General features: G+C 48.0%; 2 protein-coding genes across 13 annotated transcripts in view; one reads left to right on the top strand and one right to left on the bottom strand.

Moving 5' to 3' along the window:
- Positions 1–1553, bottom strand: part of SZT2 (SZT2 subunit of KICSTOR complex) — a 48475-nt gene extending 46922 nt beyond the window's left edge. For 8 of the 9 annotated variants that reach the window (XR_009049088.1, XM_057707938.1, XM_057707960.1 and 5 more), the window contains exon 1: positions 1455–1553. Coding sequence is in view for 8 of the 9 variants with exons in the window: in XM_057707938.1 (XP_057563921.1) it covers positions 1455–1481 (27 nt within the window). In the remaining variant the exon portion in view is untranslated. Of the gene's footprint in view, positions 1–317; positions 421–1454 lie in introns of those variants that run through there. The other variant, XM_057707952.1, reaches the window with a different exon arrangement.
- Positions 1554–1636: 83 nt separating this feature from the next.
- Positions 1637–20049, top strand: MED8 (mediator complex subunit 8). Of its 4 annotated transcripts, none has more exons than XM_057707910.1 (8): positions 1637–1664; positions 3026–3144; positions 4147–4291; positions 5671–5811; positions 6010–6091; positions 6456–6704; positions 7527–7587; positions 18271–20049. In XM_057707910.1, exons 1-8 carry the CDS (start codon positions 1659–1661, stop codon positions 18302–18304), a joined length of 837 nt encoding a protein of 278 aa, XP_057563893.1. In that variant the 5' UTR covers positions 1637–1658; the 3' UTR covers positions 18305–20049. The 4 variants fall into 4 exon arrangements, with proteins under 4 accessions (XP_057563893.1, XP_057563883.1, XP_057563903.1 ...); XM_057707900.1 differs by lacking the exon at positions 1637–1664 and adding an exon at positions 1892–2056; XM_057707920.1 differs by lacking the exons at positions 1637–1664; positions 18271–20049 and adding exons at positions 1892–2056; positions 13115–13151.
- The last annotated feature ends 60 nt before the right edge of the window (positions 20050–20109 follow it).

Genomic DNA, 20109 nt, shown 5'->3' with positions numbered 1-20109 from the left:
TCCATATCCACCCTGATACTTAGCACCATTCCCAGTGCATAGCAGCACGCATTAAACAAGTTATATATCTGAGGAATGAATGACTTCTTAAATCTGACTATGCCCAATCTTTTTCTCTTGAGATGGTAATAACCTCTAACAGTCAGTCACTTTTCTGCCCAGGGGCAGGACTCTTCACTCCCTTTAACTTCTGAGATAAAATTTTCAGAAACGCAAATCAAGAATTTAACAAATGAATTTTGGTTGAGACTTCCAGGAGTGTATGTCTTGACTCCAAGTTACTTTAGATCTGCACTACTCAATATGGCAGCCATTACCATATGGTGCTACTGAGCACTTGAGATGTTGTCAGTCTAAAGTGACATATGCGGGCTTCCTAGGTGGCGCAGTGGTTAAGAATCCGCCTGCCAATGCAGGGGACACAGGTTCGATCCTTGCTCCAGGAAGATCCCACATGCCACGGAGTAACTAAGCCTGTGTGCCAAAACAAACAAACAAAAATAAATAAAGTGACATGCTCTAAGTGTAAAATACACTCTGGATTTTAAAGATCTGGTACAATAAAAGAATGTTAAAGTGCTGAGATGGTCCCTGGCACACAGTAGGCATTCAATAAGTAATGACGACGCTGGGGTCATGATACACGTGCTCACCCTTCCCATCTACTCAGATATTCTCCTGTAACACTGGACACCTCTCCTAGCGACGTTGTTCTTTCCAAAGCCGAGATTTTACACTCAGATCTTCTAACTCCAAAACTCTGCTACACCCCAGCTGAGAGTAGCACTTGGGTAATGTACTTCTCTCGATTTTTCAGTTTCTTATCTGTAAACGACAGTGGATACTGCCAACTTCCTTACACAAGCTTGAAGGACACAACGTCTGTAAAGTTCCTTGTATGGTCCTTAGCACCTAATGGATACTTCATGTGCATTTTCTGATTTAAAACGTGATCCTCACAATACACCAGAAAATAGGAAACAGGATCGGGGAAGTCAAGATTTGCCCGAAGTTGCACAGATAGTTACACTGGAACGAGGTTTCACTGCGAGTCAAATGGTTTTTCATGAAACCAAAGCTGCTCTCCAAAAGCATGAGCGCTTGAACTAAATTAATTCATGCTGTTTATGGCATCCCTGTATTTGAAGAGATGCAGCAACCGGCAAAGCCACCCACTGACACTGCAACAGAAACTCAAAATACAGGTTTTCTCAATACCATTGCGAGGTCAGAGAACCCGAGAGCCCTAGAGCTGGCGTCGTGGATGAAACGTCGGCAAACAAAACAGAGCGACGAGTTTCTCCTCTGGCCCCCGAGGAAAGTGTGGGTGAGGAGCTACGATTGTCGGGCCTTCGGGGTGGCCCCCGGTCCCGGAGGAGGCCACGGCCGCACCCGGCCGCCGGACCCTCCCCCTCGGGTCTCGGAGCCCAGCGCTGCGCCCGCCCGCCCCTCACCTCCGGCTCCGGGCGCTCCGAGGCCATCACACAGCCCTCCCTCGCCGGCCCGGGCCAGAGAAGCGGCTCCACTCTTGACCCCTGACCCGGCGGTCTCGCGACGGCCGGGACCGGAAGTGAGTGGGATGGCCGAGTCCTGAACTTTCTGATTGGCTGACTTGGAAAACGGAAGAGGAAATCGTTGACACCGCCCCTGCCGCCGCAATGCAGGTGAGGGCCAGGTTGGCGCAAGGGACCGCTAGGTAGCTTCTGGTAACGGGACTGAGAGTGGGCTGGCCGAGGAGAGAGTGAGGAGTTGGGACTGAGAGGAGGGGGTAGAGCCCGCGACCGTCGAATAAAGGGACGCGCGATGGGGGAGAGGCCCACTGGAGGGAGCGGCGCAGATGAGAGATGGAGGTGGAGCCCGGCTGACAGGAGACAGAGACGGAGGTTAAGTCGGGAGGGAGAAGGCAGCACTGATTTGCTAGGGCGTGGGAAAGGATCAGGTGGTAATTTGGGGAGGTTGAGGTGCAGTCCAAGGAAGACGGCTCAAGAAAGTGGAGGATTGGCTCAGGCCTCGGCCTAGGCTGTTGGATGGCCTCTGTTGGATGCAGACAGAACGGGTAATCTGTAATTGGAGAGAAGCCCGAGGGTGGAAGGAATTGTGGAACCGCGGTGGCCAAAAGCCAGACTAATATAATCTGAGGCCCTGGGTGGAACCCAGGATCAAGGCTCCTGTCCTGCATGTTGGCGATTTTGCAAGACAGTTTTGCTTCATTCTTCCTAGTCTGATAGTAATTAAGGATGAAATGAAATAAAACGGGAGACCATAGATGGAAAGGAAATGCTTTGGAGATCTCCCAGCATTTAAAATATTTTGTCTAGTGCTTAGGGGCATGTGCATTTTCGGTTGGTTTGTTTGTTTTTCATTTGTCACTTGGTTTCTTGCACCTGGTAGTCTATCAGTAAATTTTTATAGGTTGACTAAGCTTGTGAAAGGGGCACGGGAATATTGGCACAAAGACAAAATGAGTGCAGATTAATTTAGCAAGGAGGAGGTTGAAACAGCAAATGCTGAGGGCAGATGAAGGTGGCAGGTGGCAGTGGTGGTGGCGGTGGCAGGTGTTCAGAGGAACCTTTATGTGTAGGTAGATTTTCCAGAGATTGTATCATTGGCAAGAACAGCCAGACTCACAGGGCAGGTTCTAGGACAGAGGAAGTCAGAGTATGTATGCTGCAGAGGCGCCCAAAAGATAATAAGCCCCAGGCATTAGGTCTGGTGAAAATTGCTTGATGGGAGAGAAGAGAGTGACCCTAATACAGAGGAAAACCAGGCCTGGATTAGGAGCAATGAGAGAAAGGAGTAGTAGGTAGGAGGAATTGAGGTCAGATGAATGGGTTTAAAGGTTTAAGGGTTGACCCTAACTGTAACCCTAATACCAAAGATAGTAAACAACCTGGCTCTCTCTATGCTGATGAGATCCTGTGTCACTGGACTGGTGTTGCACACTGTCATCCTGGCTTTTCAGCCTTCCTCTGTGTGTGTCATCCTCATACTCATCTGAGTAACCAATCTATTCCTATTGGTGCAGAGGGAGGAGAAGCAGCTTGAAGCATCATTAGATGCACTGCTGAGTCAAGTGGCTGATCTGAAGAACTCACTGGGGAGTTTCATTTACAAGTTGGAGAACGAGTATGACCGGCTGACCTGGTAAGAGTTGCCAGGGCAAGCTGGGGAGGGCTCCATGGGTGCGGGACCAGGCCACCTGCTGGATGGGACATCTCCAGTGATGTAAGCATTTATCAGTTTGCAAACATTTTTTGAATTTAGAGAGAGTTGAGTTTCCCAATATATAACATTGAAGTTGGCTTTGGGCCCCCATGGTAAGGAAGTAGAGAAATGCCCAGTTTCCCAACCCAGGTTCTTTCTAGCTTTTGATTCTCACCCTTTAACATCTCTGAAAGGAGGTCCTCCCACTGCAGTATTCATACTGGATCTCTTGCCACAGATGTTGCTGAGTCTCTTAGGTCCAATCTACTCTGGAAGCGTGGATCCTATTTTTAGGCCAGAAAGGAGGCTTTTACCCAGTTTCTGAAGTTTTAGTGATAATAGTGTAGCCATGGTTCCTATTTTGCCATTGTCCTCACCCCCATTCAAACATGGTAGTGCCCCGTAATCTGTGGGGGATAAGTTCTCAGACCCCCTGTGGATGCCTGAAATGGCAATAGTACTGAACCCTGTACTGTATATACTGTGCTTTTTTCTGTACTTATTGGGTGGGTAGCATATACGGCATGGGTATGCTGGACAAAGGGATGATTAACATCCCGGGTAGGACAGAGTGGGATGAAGCAAGATTTCATCATGCTATTCAGAGCAGTGCCCAGTTTAAAACTTTTGGATTGTTTTTTTCTGGAGTTTACCATTTAATATTTTTGAACTGTGGTTGACCACGGTAGATGAAACCTTGGAAGGTGAAACTGCAGATAAGGGGGGCTGCTGTAATGACCTGCCTTTTTTCTCCATCTGTGTCAGAAAATGAAAGTGTCCTTCTTTCTTAACCCTGTAATTCCTGTGAGCCAGTCTAGTTCCTGCCCAGGCCAGCCAGTGGACTAGGAGTATTTTGGGGTTGAGTCTGGGTATTCCTAGTCTGAAGGACCCCTTTGAGACTCCTTTACCAGGAACATTCTGACACCTTCTTTCCACCACCAGGCCATCTGTCCTGGACAGCTTTGCCTTGCTCTCTGGACAGTTGAACACTCTGAACAAGGTCTTGAAGCATGAAAAGACACCACTGTTCCGTAACCAGGTCATCATCCCTCTGGTGTTGTCCCCAGACCGAGACGAAGATCTCATGGTAAGAGGAGGAGAGGGGTGCATCTTGGGAAATTAAGTTCTTAGATGAGGACTAAGAGCACAGTGGTTGGGTGGCTATTCTAGAAGTTCTGAATGTGCAGTAGTTTGTGGCAGTAAGAAGCAAAGGCTGCATTTTGGAGGCCTTGCTTTTTGTTCTCCTGGAGTTGGGAGAGCCACTCCCAGACTGAATTAATCTGAGGCCTACGTCACCAAGACAAAGACCTTTTTCCTCCAACACTTGTCTCGAGCAGAAAGTATGTTCTTTTGTGATTTTTTTCTTTTTTCTTTTTTTTGTTGTTGTTGTTTGGTCGTGCTGCACGGCATGTGGGACCTTAGTTCCCAGACCAGGGACCAACCTGTGCCCCTGCAGTGAAAGCAAGGAGTCTTAACCATGGGACCGCCAGGGAAGTCCCCAACTTTTTCTATTTCAATTTTTGATTAAAATGTGGCAGAGAGAGGTTTTTCCTTAATTCTGGTAGAGATAGGGGTGTGAGTAGACAGAACTGAAGGACAGAATGAGGGGAATAGCATCTTAGGAGCCAGATATTGTTAGTCTCAGGTTGTGTTTTCCCTGAAAATGCACTGTTTGCCAGAGGAAGGAATTATGTATGTATCAGGCCAGAGTGAGTCTTCTTGGAGTGCACAGTAGGATCAATAAAATTTGTGTGTTACACCCTCTTTCCTAGTTGCATAAAGAGGAGTGAGTCAGTCACATGCTCTCTCCTGGTTAATTTTCCTTTCCTGCTGCAGGTTTGAACTGAGGAGATGTAAACCAGGCCTAGGGCAGCCAGGGGACTGCATGGTAGAGCTGGTTATGCCCTCTACCTGGCATCACATCTAAGGGGCAGCACTATTCACATTGTACATGTTAGAGTACTATATGTTCATTTGACACTTTTTGCAGAGGTAAAGAGTCATTACTACAAAATCAATGTACTGAGACAATTTTCTGACTGATGGAATTAAAGTGTATTGAGGAAAGAAGCCTATTTCTAATTGACATGTAAGTGCCATATGGGCTGGTGGCAGCCCTGGAGGCAACGTGTTTGGTGATATGCTTTAGGGGAACCTGAGAAAACCACTCAGTGAAGAAAAGGGAGGATGAGGAAGCCGTGAGCATAAGCAAAGACCAGAGCCCATGTGTGTGAAGGCAGGGGAGGCTGCCTCAATTCTTCATTCCAGTCTTCCACTCCTGAGCCTGACTGCTTCCTTGGGAAGATATTCAGAGACCTTATAACAAATCCTGATTTTTGTTTATGTCGAATGAATCCTATAACTCAGAATCAACATAGCTAATTCTGTAATTTGCATCTAAAAGTTGACGATGTGAAAATAAAGCAAGCATATTATCTGGGGAAAAAAAAAATCTGTGTGTTACAGAGACAGACTGAAGGACGGGTACCTGTTTTCAGCCATGAGGTGGTCCCTGACCATCTGAGAACCAAGCCTGACCCTGAGGTAGAAGAGCAAGAGAAGCAGCTGACAACGGATGCTGCCCGCATTGGTGCTGATGCAGCTCAGGTCGGACTGAATCACTGCCCTGCGGCCCCCCCCCCACCCCTGAGTTTTATCATGAGAAGCTGGGCATTACCTCTCCTGTATGATAGGGCTGCACCGTTGGTGACACCTCAGTTGCCCCTTGAATAGCCCAAGGGAGAAACTTCCCCATAATCATGTCTTGTTTGCCCTAATCTCTGCACAAATTTATGTGTGTTACAGAAGCAAATCCAGAGTTTGAATAAAATGTGCTCAAACCTTCTGGAGAAAATCAGCAAAGAGGAACGAGAAGCAGAGAGTGGAGGTATGGAGGGATTGGTGGCAAAATGGAGGAGGAAAGAGGAATAAGATCAATAGGAAAGGTGGTATCAGTAGTGGTGAAATGAGAACGTAAGGATGTGTTGCTTCGGAAAGGGTGTTCATCCATTCTGTTAGCCTTTTGTTTTTCTGGCCAGCCCTGGAGCAGGTGGAGGAAATGGGCAAAGTGAGAAGGGAGTATTCTGAGATAGTCATGGGGGTCCTCTGGCTCTTCCTCTGGGCTTCCAGGGAGTCTAGATGCTGCTGAAGTCATAACTCCAAGCCCTGGTGCTGACACTGGTCTTCCTGCCACTAAGTTCAGTCCAGTGCCAGAGGCATACCTCAGGGTCTCCACTTACCTTTTTCTTCAGGTCTCCGGCCGAACAAGCAGACCTTTAACCCAGCAGATACCAATGCGTTAGTGGCAGCTGTGGCCTTTGGGAAGGGGCTGTCTAACTGGAGGCCTTCGGGCAGCAGTGGTCCTGGCCAGCCAGGCCAGCCAGGAGCTGGGACAATCCTCGCAGGAACCTCAGGATTACAGCAGGTGCAGATGGCAGGAGCTCCAAGTCAGCAGCAGCCAATGCTCAGTGGGGTGCAGATGGCCCAAGCAGGTCAACCAGGTAAGGTGACAGGGATTGGCATGGTGGCAGGCCTTGAGCAGGGAAGTGGAAATAGCATCCCCAGAGCTGGAGATATTCTCCTTTTCTCCGTCGGACTGTGACCCAGAAAAAAAACCTTTGGAGTAAAAGTCTCATTTGAGACTCTGTTAGTAGGCACCAGACAATGAGGAAGAACTTTGACTAGCAGAAACTGCTCTTGTCTCCCACCTCGTCTCAGACCTTAGTCTCAGCTACCCTTCTGTCCCCTTTAACTCTGCATATTAGATGTGTTGTCAGTGTCTTGTCTTAGGTAGACAAACGAATGGTCAGACCTTCACTAGGACCATTGGGCAGGTGTGTTGGGAATTGACAGTCAGGCAGGTTTCCTAGTGCTGCGTGTATTCCTTTCTCTGTATCCTGTCTCCCCTGCTCACTTGTAGTAATTATAAGAACAGTCTGGCAGAGTTCAGATGCAAGCAGCTAGAAGAGGTATTTTCTTCCAAGCTGTCTAGGCAAGGGGACAATTAAAGTAAGAGAGAACATAGCACTCTTTTACCTGTGGCATTAAATGGGGGTCCCACAGATTAGCTCTCTTTTTCCATGAGGGGATGAGCAGGCGCCTGCTGGGCTGTGTTCCAGCCCCTCCCACTGTTCCTCCACCTAGACACCTAGGGAGAGGGCTGGGCGAGGAGCCTTACCTCTGAGCCTCGCTGCCCAGGGTCAGGTGCCAAAGAGATTCTGAGATGATAGTGGAGGTGACAGAAAGGAACCCGGGAGACCACATTTCTGATTTACCATGAACGTCTTACTGTGCTTCAGGTGCTTTCTTCATGTTCCTTTTAGGGAAAATGCCAAGTGGAATAAAAACCAACATCAAGTCGGCTTCCATGCATCCCTACCAGCGGTGAGTGTGGCCGACAACCTCCACTCCCAGGTGCTCTTTGCAGAGTTGGGCAGTGACACTGCCTTTTGTCCAAAGCTGACCTAGATGGGTACAATAAAAAGAACACGGGCTTTCAGCCACAGACAGATCCCATCTCCACTGCCGACAAGCTGTGTGACCTTGGGCAAGTGACCTAATTTTTCTGAGCCTGTTTTCTTTTTTATAAATGGTGATAATACCTACCTCATAGGGTTGTTGTGAGGATTAAAATGAGAAAATGAATGTAAACCACTTAGCACAGTCTATGAAATAATGGGTATTCAATAAATGAGAGTTTCTACAGCCACTTCTCCCCACTGCCCCATCCTCCTCAGTCCTTGATCCAGAGCTTACCCTGATCTGATGCTGCTTCATGTCTGTGGTGAGCTGATGGACACAAGATCGTGGACCGCTCAGCTGTTTGAAAGCCTGTGCTTATTCTGTCCTGCCAGAAACAGTGACAGCCTCTTTGTCCTTAGAGGCCTACTGTCTCCACAGGCCTTCCTGCCCAGATTCCCTCCTGGCCATCTCTCCAAGCTGCAGGTGACAAGGCTTCTGGGCTGAGACAGACTGTCCACTTGCGGCTCTGGGGAGGCTTGGGCCTGCTCTACTCTCCATCATCTGAGAAGCCAATTCAGCTCTTATCTGGGAAATAGTCACAAAGTACCCTATCCTTTACCCCACCCTACACACATGAAGGAAGATGTTGAAGGCCCAGTAAGTGGGGGCTTCCTCAGGAAGTGTCTCTATTAGGCAGAACTATGTGAGAAAGGGTTTTCCTTAGCACGTGAAAAAGTCCCTTGTTCCCCAGACTCTTTTTTTCTTATTTTAGAGGGAGAGGAGAATTGTACTTCACACCATCTTTCATTGTGGTTGAGTTATCCTCATAATGTGCCTGGTTCCTGGGCTCCAGCCAGGATGGCTTTTCTCCAGTCCACTGAGCCTGTGGTTCCAATAAGGGCCAGATGGATGGTGGGAAGTGGCAGCTGCCAGTATTTTCGCCTGCTTTTATAAAGCTGGAGAGCGGAGTGGGCTTGGGTCTCCAGCTTAAGCCGCCTTTCTTAGCTCTCCTTTGTGAGCTAGGGCAGGGGTTGAGTCAGCAGAAGTGGACCAGAGGGTTTCTCTGAATAAAGTTATTTAAGTTGATGGCCACTGTGTCAGGGTTATCTGACAGCAGATAAATTGAGAGAGCTATGTAGGGATTGGAGACTACATGTCAGAGACTTTCAAGGTTGCTGCAAGGCAATTCTAATCTGTTCTCCAATAAAAAGTTCTCTTATCTTTGACTAGCTTTGATCTAAAAGTCCTGAGACGTAATAGGAGGGCCTGCTGCTACCTTCCAGCTGCCTTTTTTCTGTTCTCTTCTGTCACGCATTAGTACTTTGGCATTTGTTCAGTGCCAGGAAGGACTCTGCCAGGCTGTGGCAGCAAAGGACTGGAAAAGTGGTCGCAGATGTCACATCCATTCCTGTTCCATCCAGACAAGAGATGGTGTCCACACAGCTCGCTGATCACAGGGCACAAGAGTGCGGGAAGCCCTGCCATCAGCTCTGAGGCCATGTCAGACCTGTCCCCACTTCAGTGATGCTCCCTTACTAGTCTGTCAGCCCACTCAGACGTTCCTTATCTTCTCTTCCCTTAGCACTGGAAATGTCAAAGCTAACTGTCATTTTGGATAGAGTTCAAGGTGTGCTTCTCTAAAACCCCTGGAGCATCTTTTGGTGACTGCTGTCCTTTATTCCACCAGAAGAGTCCTTCCTATTGGAGGTTTCTTGAAAACTTTTTGAACCTATTGAAACCAACCCCAAGTTTCTTTGTTGTCCCAGGCTAATACCGACATCATTCCCGAAGTACCATTTGAAATGGATTCTTTGTCCTCCCAAAGTAGAAATGTCTTCCTGTCCCAACAGGAACATATGCAGGACTCCACCTACATCTTGTGCCCTTAAGCAAACAGTCCTTACTCCACAGGCACTCATGTCTTTATATTCACTCCAGGAGCACATGTTCTCATTCCCAACCCCAGCTCCTCTGGAGTGCACACACCTATGTAGCACTGTCAACTTTTGGGCCCATACAGCACAGTAAGTAAATGCCTCAATGGAGAGTATCTCCCATCCCTAACACTCATTCCCAAAGGAGGGAAAATAGAGTTTCAAGAAGAGGACATTGACCTGCTCCTTTGCTCAGATTTAAGATTTACAAAAGATGGCCCTCTTGTTTCACTCTGGTAGTGTTGCTCAGTTTCTGATGGCTCCGTTTTGCCTGGAGCCTGTGTTTTCTCCTACTCCTGGTGACCCGGGAGAGTGAGGTTAGGCCATCGTCTCCCAGGTGTGTGTCTGGGATGGCGAAAGAAGCAGCAGCTGTGAAACTTCAATTTACTACAGCACAGAGGTCATCCTGCTGAAGGCGGACGCTTCCTGCATCAGTGTTCGCACCCATTGCTAGGACCGCTCCCTCTCCAGCTCTGCCCCGGAGCTGGGACTCAGTCATTGTTGAACCTCCCTTTTGCTCATTACCCCAGTCACTGCGTTCTCTTCCCTTCCTGGTGTCTGTTGCTGCCCTACCTAGCTAGGTCACCTAACGTCACCTTGCACTTTCTTGGAAAACAGCCAAGATAGATAGGTTGTGGCTAAGTGCTCCTTCTAACTCCATTATCAGTCCTGGCATTAGAACTGAGCTGCAGCGGGTGTAGCGCCCACCTCCCGCCCTGCTGGTGAAGGGAAGAAGCTGAGCTCTGCAGGAATGCCCTAGTGCAAGGCTGGTCCCTTTCCCACCCCCTTCTCACCTCCCCCAGGCAGCTGGGAACAACCTCTCTCTTTGTCTGAGCTTCTTGTACAGAATAATCCTCCCTATGGACAATGTATTCTCTGTGCCCTGTGGACACAGGAGCCGTGTGAGCTGATCCCAGCACCAGGCAGGACGGAGGCGGAATCCTTCCAAACGCCCACCCTAGGTCAACTCCTGATTACTGTCCAGAGAAACTACCAAGGGATGTACCTTTTCTTCCATCTGCTTCCAGATATGGGGGGCTAGCCTATTGAAGTTTAGCAGTGGGCCAGGAGTAGGGCTGGGGGCTGTGGTCCCGTTTTGGTTCAGCTAAGAGCATTCACTGTACCAACCTATGGAGGCTCGATGTGGCTCTGGCCTGGCAGCCTTGAACACGCAGGGGCTAACACTTGGAAAGGGTCTGCTGCCCTGCAGATGGGGCTTTCTAACTGGAACAGAAGGCGAACTCCAATCCATCTGACAGGGCCATAGCATCCATCTGACAGGTGTTTCATCCCACAGGACAAACTTCCTCTCTTCTTGGCTTTAACTTCTATCTTTTGTTCTTGAGCTCCTGTGTGTCCCTGAGGCAGGTCCTGGATCTCTGTTGTGGTTTCTTGATGACTTCACATGTTCTGAAGATGGTAATTTGGACATGGCAGCTTCCCCAAGTACATTATGGACAAGGCCCCTGACTTCCCTGGGCCTCAGTTTTCTCACCTGGGTGCTCCCAGTGATCCTTCCTAGCTCTAAAGTCTCTAGCAATGATTCGCAAGCCTGTTTATCCCCAGGCATTTTTCATATTCCTCATTGCATGACTATGTTATTATAGGCCAGGTCTTTCCTAGATCAGCCTGCCAATCCCTTGAACCCCTCCAAACTGTTCCAAAAGTTCCCTGTCACCTGCAGCTTAAAATACCGACATCCCTCTAGATCACTTCCCTAAAATTGTTTTCTAGCGTTCACTAGTTCTTTAGTGAAAATTCATCAACGAGGTAGTAAGTTACCACAGAGAGGAATGCATTGAATGCCAGAAGTCACCTTCCCACTCAGGTATCCCCCTCTCTCCCCTGGGCAAGATATGTGTACCAGAGAGACTCCCCCGTAAGAGCAGTAAATTATACTTCTCCATGTGATGATAACCTTCCCCCCTGAATCAAATCCAGGGAGTCCTGGGCTGCTCCCCTTCCTGCTTTCCCTCTGCCATCCCACTGCCCTCCCTGGCTCTCACCCGAACTTCCCTAGTTTATGCTCGTTTTCATTCTTCATCTTCTCTGTCCCACACCCCACATGTAGACCATCCTTGTTCGTTTGTACCAACGTCTCTGGGCTGCACCCATTTTCATGGCCCCGGTTAGTATCCTTCCATGTTAGTCCTTCTTGAGCCCCAGTCCCCGTTCACTGACTCACAGCCACGCTCTTGAAATACAGAGCCTGCCATCACTGTCTTCCTCCACACCTCGCATTCACTCTTCAGCCCCACTTCCACCCTTCCTCGGGAACTACCCCGTCTCAGATCACTGTTGACCTGACAGCTAAATCCAGACTTTTTTCAGTCCTTATATTTCCTCCTTATCTCCACTGCATTTAACAGTGCTAGCCATTAACTTTTCACCTCTTTCTCTTCACCGGCTCCCACTTCTCTGACCACTTCTTCTCTGCAGCTTTTGGCCTTTTGTCCCTCTGCCCGCTTCTTGAATGCTGTTATTCTCCAACTCTGTCCTTAACCTTCTTTTCTTATTCTATCTGCTGTCTCTGTGGCCACCACCTTTATGTACATAACTCAAACAAGTTTTATTTCCAGCCCAGGCCTCTTTGCTGACCTGCAGATGCCTATTGGGTATCTCTACCCATATGATCCACAAGTACCTCAGGTTCTGAATGTCTGAATCCAATCATCTTTCCCTCCAAACCTGTTTCTGGTATCCTAGGTGTGACCTAAGCCAGGTCTATGGGAGCCATCCTAAACACTTCCCCCCTTCTTTGTCCCAGCCCCCACTCCCCACTCAATCAGATACTAAATCCTCTCAGTTCTGTCTCCCTAGCATACATCCATCCTGCCCTCCAGGTTAGGCCCTGGGCCTTTCACCCTAAAAATATTGTTCAGACTCCCTGTATCCAGTCTTGCCCACTCCAGCTCATCTTCCATCTGGCTGCCAGGTAGGTCTACCTAAACTGCAGCTTTGATCACATTACTCCCTAGATTAAAGTCCTTTTGATAGTTTCCTTCCCATGTTTCTCAAACTGGGGTCCACATACCTGGCCGGTTGGTAGGGGCAGTGTGCCAAGCATACTGAAAGTCAGGATAAAAATCACCCTAGAGTGCCCATTTTCCTCGAGGGTAAATAATTTAAACAGAATGCAGGAGTATCATGCAGTAAGAGAAAACAGATTTCAAAGAATCCCTGCTAGTCTGAAGGGCTTCACACTAAGCCATCACATTCTCTGGGGATATTTCTTCTTTTTTTTTTACATTTACTTCAGTGGAAAGGTTTGAAAAGTAGCTTAAATTTCCTGGAAAGGCAAGTAGGATTCTGTGTAATCCAGCCCCCTGGCTTCCCCTGACTTATTTTCTGTATTGTCCCGACACCCACTCTGTTTCCAAGCCATAGAAACTGCTTGAAGTTTCCTGAATGTAGCAGACTTTTCAGCCTCCATTCCTTTATTCCTACTGTTCCCTCTGCATGGAACACTTTTTGCCCCATCTTTCTGTGATGATTACTCATCTTTCAAAATTCAGCTCACGAGTCACTCCTCTGTGAAGCTTTCCAACAACCCAGTCTGTCCACAACCCAGTGCCACTGCCAGCAGGTAAGGTGAATGACCTCCTCTTTTATGCTCCACATTTGTACCTTGTACAAACTTATTCTAGCTCCTGCTGTTCTTTATTGTCCCTCAAGTTCAAGCACCCTGGACTGTCCAGGTTTGAACCCAGTTCTTCCGTCGACAGCTGTATGATCTTTGGCAAGACAGACGTGTGCGTGCCTGACGTACTATGGCATCTGGCCGGTCATAAACACTATAAGGGGTAGTTGCTGCTATTGTTATTATTATTACTACTGCTCTTATTTGGTTGACTTTGGAGAGAGAGTATAATGTAGCATTTTGGTTCAAAGAGCAGTTTCTAGTGCTAGACTATATGGGTTCAAATTCTAGCCGTGCCACCTACTGGCTGTGCAGCCTTAGGCAAGTTGATTTAACCTCTCTGTGCCTCAGTTTCCTTATTTCTGGGGATGATAATACTATGGGCTGCTATGAAGTTTAAATACATTAATACATATGAAGTGCTTAGAATAGTGTGCCTGACAATAGTAGAAGCTCAATAAATATCAGCTGTCCTCGGGGTAGTATCTAGAAGTCTGCTGTTGGTAGTTGTTGCTTAAATCAGTGATTGACCAGACCCTCTACAAGGAGGTAACTCTTCCTCCCTCTGTAGCTCTTCTGTGCTCACAGCTATGCTCCATCTCAGGAGAGACCCTCTGTGCACTTTTCTCCCCCCATGGTGTGCAGAGCAGACACTGGAACATTTTTACATTGGCTTGCCTGATGTGATAAGTCATTTTCAAATCTGGTTGTGTGAACTTTCTTTCTCCCATTCATTGTCACCTGCACGCTTCTATTAAAGCCCAGTTTGATCTCTTAAATTGTATAATTCTGATTTGAGACCAGATAATAAGCTCCCACACTGGCAATGTTCCTTTTCATCCCTTCTAAACTGTATCTGTTCCCTGTCCACACCAGCTGAAGACTCAGTTCCACAGTCTGCCGACATCCCGTCTCTAAAGGAGGCCCTTCACCACTCAGAGGTCTCTTTGTGCAGCTAGGATGTTCTCTCGTCTTCTGTCTGTGCTTACTCAGTCTGGGCTCAGGTTTTCATGGGCGGCTGTGTGATTCTCTGGGTATCACAAACAAGAATTCCATACTTGCCTCTCTTCCCATCACACTCACCACCAGTCCTTTAGGCCGCCTTTTGCCATGGCAACTCCCCGATTCTTGTCACTGTACTCCAAGCTGTAGCCAATACCTTTGGGTCAGGTGCTGTCTCACACCTCCATGCCTTACACATGCGCTGCCCTCTCGTTGGTATGTCTGCCCTCTCTTTTTCCTGTGCCAACCCCCTGTTTACCTAGTGAACAATTCATCCTCCCAGTGGCACCTACTTCCGTAAATTCTTTACCACCTCCTCCCCTGTACACTTGACTGTTCTTAAATTATACCTGACCTGGACACTTATCCATTGTGTGGCCTTGGTCAAGTTACTTCACTTCCAAGAACCTCAGTTTCCACCTCTGTAAAATGGGATCATAGTACTGACCTCAGAAAAGTGCCTTCTACGGAGCATATTTAAAATTCAATTTAAACCTTTAAATAGCTCTTAATTTTCTACAGGATCAAGTCCAAGCTTCTTAGAAGGGCATACAAGGCCCTTCAGGCATATAGTTAGCACTGAAATGCTAATGCTATTCTCCTCTTCCACTATTCTCTCCTGAGCAATCTCGTTTTTATCACACAGTCTGTTAGACTATTTTGATTGCAACATATTAAAATTAAACTAGCTTAACTGGGAAAAAGGGAGAGAGCCAACTGAATCTGTGTTATGCAGATGGGGAGTTGAAAGGTGACTGGCTCCAGGTGGGTCAGGGGCTCCAGTGTCCTTAGGCTCTCTCTCTACGTTTCTCCACTCTACCGCATCTGGCTCATCTCCTGGAAGGACTCTGACTGTTGTTGCTTGGATTCTGTGCTGTGAGAAGCTTCGGGGGAAGTGGAGAGAACACCATGATTAAAGGGCCAGCGGAGCTAGACAGGAATTCCTTAAAGGAGGTGAAAGTGGGGGGAGTGGGAAAGTATCTGAATACAACCAGACCTAGAACTACTACAGTCCATGTCATGTGGTTTCATCTCTACAGGCAATTCGCAGATGTTTTTCTCCCCGAGTCCCATCCTTTCTCCTAAACTTACAGTGTTGTGTTTCAGCTTGCCTGCAGAATGTGCCACCTTTCCTCCAACTCAGGATTCCCAAACCTCATGCACTTCCTCCAACCTGCTGCACCTGCGTTACCCAGGTGCCAACCTTCCTGTCAGCTTCTGGGTCCTCTTTCTGCTCTGTCCCCTCTTCTTTCTTCTCACTCTAGGTTAGGCCCTCACTGTGTCACACCTGTGCCTCTGAGCCGGTCTCCCACCTGGTCTCCCTTCCTCTGCTTTCCTCTTGATAATCTCACTGTCCCCAGGTTTTTCTGGTAAATAACAATGGGGATCATACCAGCCCGTTAAAAATCTTCAGGGACATCCCAGTACAAACAAAACTCCTCTCTCTTTCATTTAAAGCACTTCATGATTTGGGACCAACCTCCTTTTGAGTCTTCTAGCACATGAAGGCCTTTCATTCACCATATCCTTTAGCCAAACAGAATCACTTGCAATTCGCTACTCCTGTCCTGTGCTTCCCTCCATCCATCCCTTTGTCCACACTTTTTCTTCAGCTTGGAACATCTGTGTTGCTTCTGCCTCACTTGCTGTGTGACCTTGAGAGAATCCGTCACCCTTTCTGATTCCATTTTTCCCCCATCTGTTAAGCAGTGATAATAGTACCTTACAGGATTGAACCATAAGAGCATATGGGAAACAGCTGGCCCCATGCTTGCCAGGGAAAGTATTGAACAATAAGCTGTGTTTCTTCTTTTCCCCTTTTGGCCCTTCTCCCACATCTTCCAGATCTTGCTAACTCTCTGTCTTCCATCTTGATAACCTCCCCTGGTTTGTCCTCCCAGCAAAAGCTTTCCCTTTTCTCTCTCCAGAGCTCTTCCTGCACATTCTATCACAGCCCTCTCCCCCCACCTGAGTTTCTTTACTTCAGTTCAGTGAACACTGAACAATACCCATAGTGTGTTGGCATTGGCTGCCTACGATGGATCAGACCTTGTCCCTGACCTCTCTAGGGTCCAGGCAACCCCCAACTTCCAGATGGTATGATGAGTGTTTGCATGCAGTCTCCCTCTCATGCTGGCTGGATGTCTTTCCTTCAGCCAGCGTCCCAGCCTTGGGCAGAGGACACTAGCGAGCTAAGGCCCAGGGACATGCAGAATGATTAACTCACAAACCCTTCACCCTTGTCTTCACTCCCCTGTCCTCACGGACTCAGCCCTCCACTCAGCTCCTCTGTGTGGGTACTGTGTAGAAAATGCCCTTTGTCCTTTACAGGATGGGGAAGGGAGCAGCTTGTCACAGGCCCCGGGAGGCTGCTTCCATTTCTACCTGCCACTCCTGTTGTCTCTCAGCCTTGACCCTCAGTGCCCGTTGTTCTCAGCCGGTACCCCTGTGTCTCCCATACCCTGTTGCCTCCTCTGCTTTCACCTGCTCCCTCCCTCACCCATTCATGCACATACATGCATACCTTTTCCCATTTTTTCCTGCTTCTGTGATCCCATTTCCCTTTAATTTTTCTGAAGAAACATATAAAGCCGCATAATCATGGAAGCAGAGTTGTTAGAGTTCATACAGATGGCGGAAAAGGTAAATCAGTAGTTTATCTTCTAGGGAAAGAGGTTGGAGAAAGGCCCCATAGAGAGTCTTGAGTGAGGTGTGAGTCACAGAGGGTGGGACCCAGGGGAAGTTGTCACCTCACTTCCCATTAGGAAGGCTCCGTGAACTTCAGGGGGAGTTTCAGCTGTTGGATGGGGTATTATTCCCTACAAGCACACCTGGCCTTTGTCCTTATCAAGGCAGTTCCAGGACCCCTTCAGCTTCCTGTCCCTGGTGTAGATCGCCTTCCAGGGACCCTCTTATCTCCAAGGCCTTCCACCTAGCTTCCCTGCAGGTCACACAGTGGTCCCATTTGCTCCCAGTCCATTGACAAATGTACCCTTCTTTTCTATATATTTTGGCCTATGAGGTGTTCTCTTGAGCCAAAGGCTAATCCCTCCTTGTGTGGTGGATCTCATTGTCTTCCACACAGCACATAAACACACTCAAGCCTCTTCCCATTAAAAACAACCCTTAGAATCAACCCGGAGGTGAGAGCCAGGCACTGAGATTTTAAAAACTTCCCAGGTGATCCTGAGGTGTGGCCACGGCTGACAAAGATAAACAATTAAATCCCAACCTCTTACCGGGGCACACAAGGCTCTTCATAACCGACTCCTGCCGACGTTCCCCCTGCCTGTACGTCCTCTGGGCTGGAGCCACAGCAAAGTACCCAGAGCTCCCCAAGCCTGCCACATCTCCTGCTTCTGTGCCTTCACACACATGCTTCCCTCTGCCTGGAACACATTCCCCTGCCTTCTAGAAAGTGTCCTTTAATGCTCAGCTTCCGTGTCATTTCTGTGACACCTTCAAGAACTAACCCCCACCTTGGGGTAAGGTGCCCCCCTCCGTGCTCTCTTAACCCTCTGGGTTTATCTCTGTGGGAATACTCACCACATGCTACTGTAGTTGTTAATTTATATGTCTGTCTTCTCGGCCAGACTGTGAGTATTTTGCAGGAACCCCAAGGCCATGGAGATGCCATTTGGTAGGATGCCTGGGTAGGTGGTCTATATCAGATATTTGAAGACGCTTTCTCCTGGGACTAGGACAGGAATGAAAGAAAGTGAATCTTTAGGCATGTTTGTTCATGTAGTCAGTGGGCATTTATTGAGGGCTTGCTGTGGTCATTTACCAGTGTGGTCCAGGTGAATAATGGCTAGTTGAAGTTCTCTATCTCTACCATGTTTGACCTCTGGAACTGTTTTATCATTTGTAATAGTCTACTTTGTCTCTAGATGGACACTTAGTCCAAAACCTCTCAATAGTGCTCTCTAAACAGTGCTTTGCACACAGCATTTAGGAAACATTTGTTAAATGAATGCTCATGAATCTACATGCAAGTATATACCTTCTTGCTTCCCCCCCTTGTCTAAGATATGCCGCAATAGAAGCAGTGCTGAGCACTTGACGTGGGTCATCTCCTTTAATCTTCACAACAATCCTACGCAACAGGTACTGTTGTTCACATTTTATGGAGGTTCAGCCACTTCCAGTCAGTGCCTGTATTACAATGTAAGATTTAAATTCAGGCCTTTGGAGTTAGGTGCGACCCCCAAAGCCTTGTATACCTAACACAGTAAATGTTTATTGACTCAACGGATACTGCCACCCCAAGGGAAGTAGAAAGGCTTCTGAGTTCTTACTGTCTTCCTCGCTTGACTCTGGGTCCTTCGACCTCTCTTCCCCTTCTCACATTTCTCATTCACTCTAATATTCCACAAATGTTGTGGAGGGTCATATGAGTCTCACATTGGGCCAGATGCTAGAGGTACAGAGAACAGCAAGAACTAAAATATGGGTTCTTGCTGAGAAGAACTTATAGTGAGGGAGGGTGCAGATAATTTCATTGCAGTGAGATTGTGGAAGTGAAGAAAGGGACTGATTTATTGCCTGGGAGAGCTGCTTGTATCTTGTGTTGAGTTAGAAGACAAGGTTTGGAGGGGTGGGGGGATATGAAAGATGCTGATGTGCTTGGGGAAACAGTTAAAGCATAGGATGTGGCCCAGGAGAATAGCACTGGCAGAATGGGAGGCTGAGGGCCAGATCAGGTAGGCCTTCATGTACAATGCTAAGAAGTTTGAGCCTTTTGAATAGGTGAATTCTTTTGTCATTTCCTTTCTTTTCTTTTTCTTTTTTCTTTGCCATTTCCTTTCAAGCGTAGGTACTAATGGGCTAGATCATAGCTGTACTTTGGCTCTGACCTCTTAACTCTAAGACTAACCTTCCACATAGCTACATGCCATCATTGACGAATACATTGTTTCTCCCAAACCACCACCTCTTCTGAATTCCACGTGCACATCATACAATCCTGTATGCAGTTATTAGCACTGTTCCAAAAGCTGCTGGAAATACAGATTTCATCTCGCAGAAACCTAGTCCTCACCTCTGTTTAGTCTAGTTGGTGAGTGTGTGGAGCAGGGAGGGGAGAGCGTGCAGAGCCAGATACACAGCTAAGTGTACAGAGAGGGTCCAGCTGTCTTGGGGAAATCTCCAGTGTCTGTTTCTCCAATCCCCTCAATTTCCAAACCTTTTTAGGTCAGGGTGCGCTCTTACCTGGTCTCCCACCAGTACCCTCATTTCATTGGCTGCCAGAGCGAAGTGATTGGACTAGACAGTAAACCCCATGCAGGGACAGCATCTGCCTTGTTCACTGATGTGCCACTAGCACTTAACCCTGTCTTGCACATGGTAGGTGGTTGATAAATATGTGATGAATATTTAACAATATAGGTCTGATTGTAGCCTACTCAAAACTCTTCAGTTTCTCCTCTGCTTCCAGAATAAATCAAAATGGCCTTCAAGACCCATTCCATTTAGCCACAGCTGGCTTCACTTTCCTTTTTTTTTCCTTTTACTACCTTGAAGGCTACTGTAGCCAGAGATTCACTAACTGTTCCTGCCCTAGGCTACTTGTATTCTCCCACCTCCAGTCCACACAATCCTCTCAGCAACTCCTAATGCTAGGCTCATCCAAGTTTATGGGCTGGTAGGGAAGGCTTCCCTGCGCAGCCTCCCCCTGGGGCTGAGATCTCCCCGCTGCCTCGAGTCCGCTCTCCGCACCCACACAGGCTGCCTGCGGCCCACCCCTCCGGTCCCACCCTCTAGAGAGGGAACTCTCTGAGGAGGGGGCTGACCCTGGAACTTTTCCCAGGGCCCCAGACGGGGAGGGCCGGCCACGAACAGCAGCTGTGTCGGTCGTGTTGGTGGATG

This window comes from Hippopotamus amphibius, chromosome 1 (assembly GCF_030028045.1).
Source record: "Hippopotamus amphibius kiboko isolate mHipAmp2 chromosome 1, mHipAmp2.hap2, whole genome shotgun sequence".
Lineage (NCBI taxonomy): Eukaryota > Metazoa > Chordata > Mammalia > Artiodactyla > Hippopotamidae > Hippopotamus > Hippopotamus amphibius.
This window is presented reverse-complemented; position numbering and strand designations above follow the sequence as displayed.